The 9,466-nt window shown below is 32.3% G+C and overlaps 1 protein-coding gene and 1 long non-coding RNA gene across 2 annotated transcripts; one reads left to right on the forward strand and one right to left on the reverse strand.

Annotated features, from left to right (window-relative positions):
* Window positions 1-1,050: 1,050 nt before the first annotated feature.
* LOC142639168 (uncharacterized) lies at window positions 1,051-1,920 on the reverse strand. Its single transcript, XR_012845138.1, has 3 exons — window positions 1,830-1,920; window positions 1,244-1,306; window positions 1,051-1,064 (listed from the first exon to the last, which is right to left on the reverse strand). It is a non-coding gene; the product is annotated as an uncharacterized LOC142639168 (long non-coding RNA).
* A 64-nt stretch (window positions 1,921-1,984) lies between these two features.
* Window positions 1,985-5,177, forward strand: LOC142639155 (alpha-amylase-like). Its single transcript, XM_075813279.1, has 4 exons — window positions 1,985-2,200; window positions 2,369-2,498; window positions 3,548-4,353; window positions 4,616-5,177. The coding sequence occupies exons 1-4, from the start codon at window positions 2,108-2,110 to the stop codon at window positions 4,865-4,867; spliced, it is 1,281 nt and encodes a 426-aa protein (XP_075669394.1). The 5' UTR covers window positions 1,985-2,107; the 3' UTR covers window positions 4,868-5,177.
* Window positions 5,178-9,466: the final 4,289 nt, after the last annotated feature.

The following is a 9,466-nucleotide window of genomic DNA, read 5'->3' on the forward strand; positions in this document are numbered from 1 at the left end:
TCTACATTGCTGTGTTCTTACTTCTTCTTTTTGTTTTGATAATTAAAATCCTCTATAAATTAAATGATGAACTATTGTTGCTGCAAAGTAAGAACACAACACACATTGCTGAAAGAAACGTGTGACTGATGATAGCTAAGTTTAAGATCTATTTGGAAACTTGCTAGCAGGATCAAGCGTGTGCTTAGAGGCTATTCTATTTTTTAGATAAAAGTTAATAATTTGCATTAATTATAATTTGAGATTACTACATTAAATTTCAATCACAAAAATATCTAGGAGTGTGATGAAAAATTATTTCACTTGCAAAAGCATTCTACTCGTCACACCCCTAGGTATTTTGTGATTGAAAAATATAGTAATATCAAATTATAATTAATGCAAATTATTTACTTTTACCCAAAATAAGAGAGAAAAACACAAATGATCATCCTAAAATTAAATTACAATAGCACTACTGTCTAAACAAAACTTGCGAAAGCCACTGCCACTTTATTTCTTTCTTTATCAACAAAGCTACATAGCTTAAAGCATAATTAAAAAAAGTTCAAAATGGCTCCAAATTTTTTTAGGACACAAAATAGAACTTCCATAGCAACAATTTATCAAAATTTATTAGTCTTTCACATGCTTCAAATAAACAATAAAAAAGAATAAAATTCTAACTTGCATTAAGTCATAGGAAATTACAATTCAGAGTTTAAATTACAAAGAAAACCAACCACAACTACAACTAATTAAAACTTAAACCAAACCTAGAAACCCATATGTTTGATACTACCACACCTTCTTCTTGAGGGCATAAAATGTCCATATTTGTGACAGTCTTACCCCTATATTCTGTGTAGGTTAGGATATCCCAAATCACATTCTCTAAAATGATCTTGAGGACGCCACCTAAAATATAATTCGTACCAACGCCACTCTAAATATACGAATGACATACTTCATGGTCCCTTAAATGTTATTGCGAAGGACATTACAATATCGTTTGCCTCCTCTTTTCAAAAATCCCTTGTCTTGCTCTAGATGGTCATTCATTCTCGATTAATTACAGTGTAAATCTAAAACACGGAGAGATACCCCAAAAAAAAAAAATTTAAAGAATTAGAGAAGCACAAAAAAAGGAGAGATTGGAAATTTGGAATAACACATAGGTGAATATTATGGAAAAATTTTATAACACAAAAAAATTAAAATTAAAAAAAAAAAAAAAAAACCTTCAACGAAAGAGAGATCATACCGGCCATGTGAGAGTGACGATGAAGTCACACAAAACCAAAGTTTGGTCTTTTATGCTTCACTGCTGCGTTGGCCAAATTTTGTGATTAGTTGGGACAAAAAAAAAAAACAAAACCAGATAAGCATCAAAAGTTATTTTTGAAGATAAATGATAGAGGATAAGTATCAGAAGTTAATAACAGTTTTTTCCTAAATAGAAGTTAAGAGCAATTAAAAATTTTAAATTTGTGAATAAAGCAGCTAATTTTTTATTTTTATTATTTATTTTATCTTTTATAGAAGAAAGCAGTTAAAAATTTTAAATTTGTCAATAAAGCAGTTTTATAAGAGTTAAAACGTGGGATAGTGAAATTTGTGTAACATGTATTTGCATTTGAGTTTAAATTAAATTCCTCATAAATATAAGAAGTTCAAATTACTTTCATACCTTCAATTATTTATTTGTTTGAATTATATATTAGGGGTATTAAAAAGAATTAAAAGATAAGGTAACTAACTTTTCGAATCCTCTTAATATATACCTACTAATAATAAAATATTACAATAACATAGTTACCGCTTACTAGTTTCTACCACCGATTTCTTACCTATTCAACATATCTCCGGTCTTGGTCTGAATATTTTCACCCGTTGATTTTTGTTGGTATTTCTTCACTTTGACTGTCTTTATTATTTCTCCTTTGAATTTTCCTCACTGTGGAATTTCATTAATTTCTACTTCAGTCTTTAAGCCTTAACATCTTTCCTTAGCGTTCAGACCATCAAACGTGTAGTTTCAGCACCTAGTGAAATTCCAAACCAAAGGCAAAAAGTTATGCCTATATAATCATTACTAAGAGAGAAGCATCCACCATCTTCAGCACCAATGAAACCCATGAATCTTCTAACTTTACTCAGCTTCCTCATCCTGTGTGTTTCTTTATTACCCTCCTTTGCACTCTCAGCAATTCTATTTCAGGTAACTGCATGCACCCTACATACTATATATATCTTTTCTATGTACAGAGAGAGATGCATATATATATTTCATGTATGATGTATTGGATATATGCATCTTCCTAGAGCTACGGTACACTTGGTACATGTGTTGCTGTGGCATGTAAATTAATTAACTATGAAATGACAGGGTTTCAATTGGGATTCAAGTAATAAACGAGGATGGTACAACTCACTGAAGAATTCTATTCCTGACCTCGCTAATGCTGGAATCACTCACGTCTGGCTTCCTCCTGCTTCTCAATCTGTTGCTCCCCAAGGTGATACTTCTGCAATTTCATTTCCTTAAACTGGGAAAAAATTTGGTCCCATTTGATTTGCTATTAAGGTTAAATTCAATCACATGTTGTTACAAGTGATGCCATATATAATGGTACTACAGTTTTGGTTATCTTTTTTTTCTAGCGTAGGTCTTCCAACTTTGGCTTGGCCTGGTTAATTATTTTTTCATAACTGCAATGAAGTCCTATTAATTCCAATATAATGATACATATTCCAAGGGCATGTTGCTGGGTTGGCCTACATGAAGGGTTGCCTGTCTGCTTTGTATTGGCCTTGTTTGGTCCAAGCCAATAAAGACTTACTAATTTATATTCGGCCTAAGTTCTTGAGGCTTTTATAAACTAAGTTGTTGGAATTTTTCTAACTAAGATGACACTCAATGGTCAGAGGTAAGGTTTTGTGTGTGAGCTTTTCTTGCTCAGGCCCTTGAAACAAGTGTCTAATAGGTGTATAGGGTCTTTAAACGAGTTGATAGGAAGATTCCATTGTGGTGAAATTGGGTTTTGTAAAATTTCTTGAGGTAATCATGTATTTCTCCAAGATTGTTGTGTAATAGAACTTGAATAGTAGACCATTGTAACTTTTGATTATAGTGAATTGTTCAAAACTCAACCGAGGATCTAGGCTTAATTCCAAACCATGTAGATCTCGTGTACGTTGTGTGTGCCTTCTAATGATTGATGATTTGTCTCCTAGATTCCATATTGCATATCTTGCTAGCCTAACTTCGAGATCTATTGTGGCTAAGTGAATTCACACTTGGTTGACAATATTGGTTGAGATTTTGCTCTCACCAAGAAGTGGGTAGTCGTTCCCAACACTTGTGCATCTTATCTTATTCCTGGGGAATGCATGATTGTCTAATTAAGAAAGAAAAAAGGAACAACTTGAGTATGGATAATGTTTGAGTTATGGAAAATGGTTATTTTTATCATCTATATGGTCCCATCTTTTGGTCTCAAATAAGAGAGCAGATAAGATATGCTCAATCTAAATGTATGTTGTTTCCTTGCTTAATTTATTCTAGGATACATGCCTGGAAGGCTATATGATCTCGATGCCTCAAAATATGGAAATAAGGATGAATTGAAGTCACTGATTGCGGCTCTCCATGAGAAAGGAATTAAAGCAGTTGCTGACATAGTGATAAACCACAGAACTGCTGAGAAGCAAGATGGGAGAGGAATATGGTGCATCTTTGAAGGTGGAACTCCAGACGGACGTCTTGATTGGGGACCATCCTTCATTTGCAAGGATGACACAGCCTATTCTGATGGCACAGGGAATCTTGACTCTGGAAAGGACTTTGGTGGTGCACCTGACATTGATCATCTTAATCCACAGGTACAAAAAGAGTTGTCAGAGTGGATGAATTGGTTGAAGACTGAAATTGGATTTGATGGATGGCGTTTTGATTTTGTGAGAGGATATGCCCCCAGTATAACAAAGATTTATATGGAACAAACTAAACCAGAATTTGCAGTTGGAGAGAATTGGGATTCGCTTTCCTATGGGAATGATGGCAAGCCTAATCCCAACCAAGATGCACACCGTGGTGCGTTAGCTGATTGGATTCAGGCTGCTGGTGGGGCTGTCACTGCCTTTGATTTCACAACCAAAGGGATTCTTCAAGCAGCTGTGGAAGGAGAGTTATGGAGGTTAAAGGACTCTAATGGGAAGCCACCAGGGCTGATTGGAATAAAGCCAGAAAATTCTGTGACTTTTATTGATAATCATGATACCGGGTCTACTCAAAAACTTTGGCCATTCCCCTCTGATAAAGTCATGCTGGGATATGTTTACATTCTCACCCATCCTGGGACCCCAACCATAGTAATTTCTATCCTCTTCTATTTATTTATTTTTTTTCCTGTTAATGCTTATACACCTTTTCATTCTATTTGATAAAAAAGAATAAATGTGACTAACTTGATTTTGTCTGTTGAGGATTCATAGTTGACCTCAAAGATTTGGGACTAAGGACGGGATGTTAGTGTTGTTGTATGTACTTTTTCATTCTAAAGATGGCTAATAATCCATCATGGTATTATAACTACTTTGCTGGCTGAAAGAGATTGTTTTTGTGTTGTGGCAGTTCTATGATCACTTCTTTGATTGGGGCCTAAAGGATGAGATAAGCAAATTGACTGCAATTAGATCAAGAAATGGGATCAACACCAAAAGCACTGTGAATATTTTAGCTTCTGATGCTGATTTATATATGGCTGGGATTGATGACAAGATCATTATGAAGATTGGGCCAAAGATGGATCTTGGAAACCTTGTTCCCTCAAATTTCCAGGTTGCTACCTCTGGCAAAGACTACGCTGTGTGGGAGAAAAAGTGAAGACTAGAAATGAGTTTCTACAAAATAAATGTCAGAATGGTTCATGAGGCCTATTTTTATTAATTTTACTATTACATTTGTCTCTATGATGAGTGTAAAGATCTCTATATGGATAGAATAAAATTTTACATATCTAAAATAAAAACCCGTCAAGGTGCAATGTAATGGTTGGAGGCTTGGAATGAGTTGTAGACCTAGACATCTTAGGTTTGATCCTCACATATTTTTACGGAACATTGTTTTTTTTTTTTCAAATGTTATATTTAAAAAAATATCAAGTAAAATGTCATATATACCCTTTGTTAAAAAATTTAATTACCCTGCTTGGATCGCTATGGTTCGATAAATTGATACTGCTACCAAGTTTTCAAATAGATCTTAAACTTGGCCAGTATCAGTCACACGTTTTCTTTTTTTTTTTGGTTGTGGCAAATGATGAACTATTGCTGCTGCAAAGAAGGCAGCGATGCAAAAAGATAGCAAAGTGAAAGCACTGACGTACCGTGCCTTGGACGCGATTGATGATGTGTGAAAGTATTTCAAACCGTTTAAAATGTGCACATCAAGAAGTCGTATTTTCTATACTATTATTTAAGGGGTTTTTCCTGTTTGGATTCTTTTTTTTTTTTTTTTTTTTCAAAAATATCCCTACACTCCTATGTTTAAGTAGAAACAAATTTAAAGGACAATAGGGTAAAAATACAATTTTTTGAACTCCCACTAAAACATTGCCTAAAAAATAGAGCCTCTCCTATTAATTTTCAAATTACTTTATCAAAAAAAAAAAAAATAGTACCCACAAGCATTGTCTACAAAATAGTATCCAAAAACTACTTTTGAACAACTCCACTCTTCACATCTTTTGCAACTTCAGAAACTACCCACTACCATTATTTTAAGGAAGCTACGGAACTTGCAAACTGTTACTACCTCATCTATTCAATTTCTCTTTCTTATCCATTGACTATAATATTTTGATTATTTTCTGTCCTCATCCTAGGCATGAAATACCCATCCACAATCCTCATCTACTCTTGCAATTAATTTTTTTTTAATGCCTTTTATTAACATTTTCCTCATTATAGCGTTATAGGTTATGTGCCTTTGTCATGTTTAAAGTGATAATTTGTTCTTTGCCTGGCTTTTATTTTTCTTATAAAATAATAAATAAAATCTTTTATTATCATCTCTTTTTGGATTTGCAGAGACATAGATGGAAGTGTGCATAAGGTGTTGTCTACAATGGGTGAAATAAAGGTTCCTTACACAAACACCGCGAGTTGAGGAAGTCCAGTAGGATTGTGAAGGAATGGATGAATGGTTGGAGAAAGTCGGATGGTGAGGTTGAGATCCTTCTCTACTGAGACAATGTTTGTTTCAGAATTACTTCCTTCACTCATGTAGTGGAAGAGATTCTAGAGAATGCATCAATTTTTTTTTATATATAATAATCTTGGTCTCTGCACCCAGACAAACCAAAAGGTCCAGAACACATGATTTATATAATAAATAAATAAATAACGTTAAAAGTAGTATTTTTAATTGACGATTTTTTTTTTTTGGTTCTTTTGGGCGGAAATATTTTATTTGGTTGTTAGTGCTAACTATTTTTGGTTTTTGCTGAAGGTGGTTAATGAGCAAGTTCATCAGATACCTATGATGATGAGCTTTATCCCCTCACCCCTGCACTTCAATCTTCGATAGGACTTCGAATTTGCACTTCACGGTCTTCAATCAATAGGTTGGACTTCAAAATTTATGGAGATCATGCGCCATTGGGAAATAGTTAGATCTTTAGATCATTTGGTCTAGCACCATCTATCATCAAATACATTTATCCAGAAGCCAAGAGATTCATTGTTGGTCTGGAATTTGGAGGGTTTTTTCTTCTTCTTTTTTTTATATTTTGTTTTTTTATTTATTTATTGTATGAATAGATGGATTTTAATCAAATATATCAATAAATAGAGTGAAAGATGAACAATAGTAGATTAGTAGTGCTAAATCTAACTTCATTTTATTTTTTTATTTTTTTCTATTTATAAGTTAAGCGAAACATTATGTTAACATAAATTTTTAAAAAAACTTTTTTTAATAAGAAAAATTTAGTAAATATAATTTAAAAAAAAAATTGATTCTCATGTGACTGTGTGGGCTTCGCATGTGACCATGTGGACTTCCCAAATATTTGAGTTTAATGGAATCTTCAATACTATCATTAGTTAGTTTTTTTTTTTTTTTTTTTTGGTGCTAGGTTTCATTACACTTTTTAACTATTTTGGTTGTTAACGGTTACATAAATTTTATTGAACAAATGCACAAAAAGGCTTTTTATTTATTTATTTAGTGTCACAATTTTTCACTCATTCTAATATGAGGTTCATATGTTTTTTTCCACAAAAATTGCATATTTAAAACTACTAAAACGGCTAAAACTTTCATAAGGTTAGCTACAAAAAATGAATGTTATTTTGATGTTCATTTTTTGTGATGAGATTTATATACTTAAAAATTATTTCACCCATATTATTTCAACGCTATTTTGGTGTTCATTTTTTGGAATTAGCCTTAGAAACTTTTGGTTGTGTCAATAATTTGCAAATGCATAATATTAGTGGACAAACGTATAAGTCTCAAATTGGATTAAATATTTTAAATTTCAATCACAAAATACCTAGGGGTGTGATGAGTGTTTTGCATTTGTGAATGAAATATTTTTTTCATCACACCTCTAGGTATTTTCTAATTGAAAAATGTAGTAATCCCAAGTTATAATGGATTGAAATTATTATGCATGTACTCAAAGACTCTTCAATTTTTTGTGATAAAGGATAATAATTTGCATCTATTATAAATTGGAATTACTAAATTTTCCAATCACAAAAAAAAAAAAAAACATTGAGGTAAACATTATCACTTAGAAATACATAATACTCATCACATCCCTAGGTTTTTTGTGATTGGATCCTATGTCTTACATATGATAATGGTAAAATTTTGCGGTAATAGAATATAGGATAAATTGTATATTACGTCTCTATTCTTTACATTGTATTATAATTTGGTCCTTAAACTTTCAGTTGTTTCAATGTTAGGGATCAAATTGGCATAATTAAAAGGTTAGGAACTAAATTGAAATATGGTGTAAATGATAGGGACTAAATACGTAGTTTACCCAAGAATATATATATATATATACACACACACACACACACACATACACTAGCCTCTGAGCACACGCTCACGCGTGTACTCAGAGGCTCTTTTATTTTTTGATTAAAAGTTAATTTAGAGTATTTATTATAATTTGGGATTACTACATTTTTTAATCACAAAAAATCCTAGTGGTGTGATGAGTATTATGTGTGGTGAAATAATTTTTCATCACACCCCTAGGTTTTTTTTGTGATTGAAAAATGTATTAATTTCAAATTATAATAAATACTCCAAATTAAACCTTACTCAAAAAATAGAAGAGCCTCTGAGTACGTGTGTGAGCGCATGCTCAGAGGCTAGTCTTAATAATGTATATAGATTATTATATAGATATAAATAATAATAAAAAATATTGTTTCCTTCCCTAAAAGTTATTTAAAGTTTGTTTAAAATGTTTTCTCATAAGTTCCTAAATTATTGAAATATTACATTTTTTGTCGTTCTGTCTATTCCCACTGGGCAAAACTTAAGTACAGTACCTTTAGGCATAATTCCTTAGGTTCCCTACTTAAAATTTTGACATCTGTCCAATTTAACATACCAAAATAACGGTGTTAACCCATGGCTTAATTTTTTTTTTCTTTTTTCCTTCTTCTTTTTTTTCCTATGTTGTGACGGTGATCCACCGAGAGAGAGAGAAAGAAAAGAAGACAGAAAAGATCAAAAAAGAGAGAAAACGGCTTCAAATCTCCATCGAGAGAGAGAGAGAGAGAGAGAGAGAGAGAGAGAGAGAGAGAGAGAGAGAGAGAGAGAGACAAAATTAGAGATCAGAAAAGAAGACAGAACAGTTCAGAAAAGAGAGAAAGAATCATAGATCAGAAAAGAAGTCAGAAAAGAATCATAGCTCATAAAAGATCATAAAAGAAAGAACCATAGATTAGAAAAGATCATAAAAGCAAGAACCATAGATCAGAAAAGGAGAAAGGAAGCAGTTACACATACATACACACACCGACAGAGAGAGAGAAAGAAAGAATCATAGATCAGAAAAGAAGAAAGCATCATAGATCAAAAAAGAAAGAATCATAGATTAGAAAAGAAGAAAGGAAACAGATATACCAAGGATTTTCTCTAAGAATTTTTTGGAACAGAAACTCTTGAATTCTATCCCAATAGGAAAAACCCAGTTTATATAAAGACTTAAAGTTTAGGATTTTGATTTGGGTTTTGGAATTTGAGGCGCATTGGCATAGAGGTAAGTTTTTTTTTTTCCTCTAAATATCTATTTCTCATTATTGGGTTAATGGTTTTTTTAAGGAAAAAAAAGTTTTTGTGTAGGCATTGATCTAATAGGCTCTAGATTTTGGAGATAGATTTGAATTTCGAAAGAAGTTTTGGATTCTGTTTTTTATTTGTGATTTGCAGGTTCCAATTTGATCCAAG

This window comes from Castanea sativa, chromosome 1, assembly GCF_040712315.1.
Source record: "Castanea sativa cultivar Marrone di Chiusa Pesio chromosome 1, ASM4071231v1".
Classification (NCBI taxonomy): Eukaryota; Viridiplantae; Streptophyta; class Magnoliopsida; order Fagales; family Fagaceae; genus Castanea; species Castanea sativa.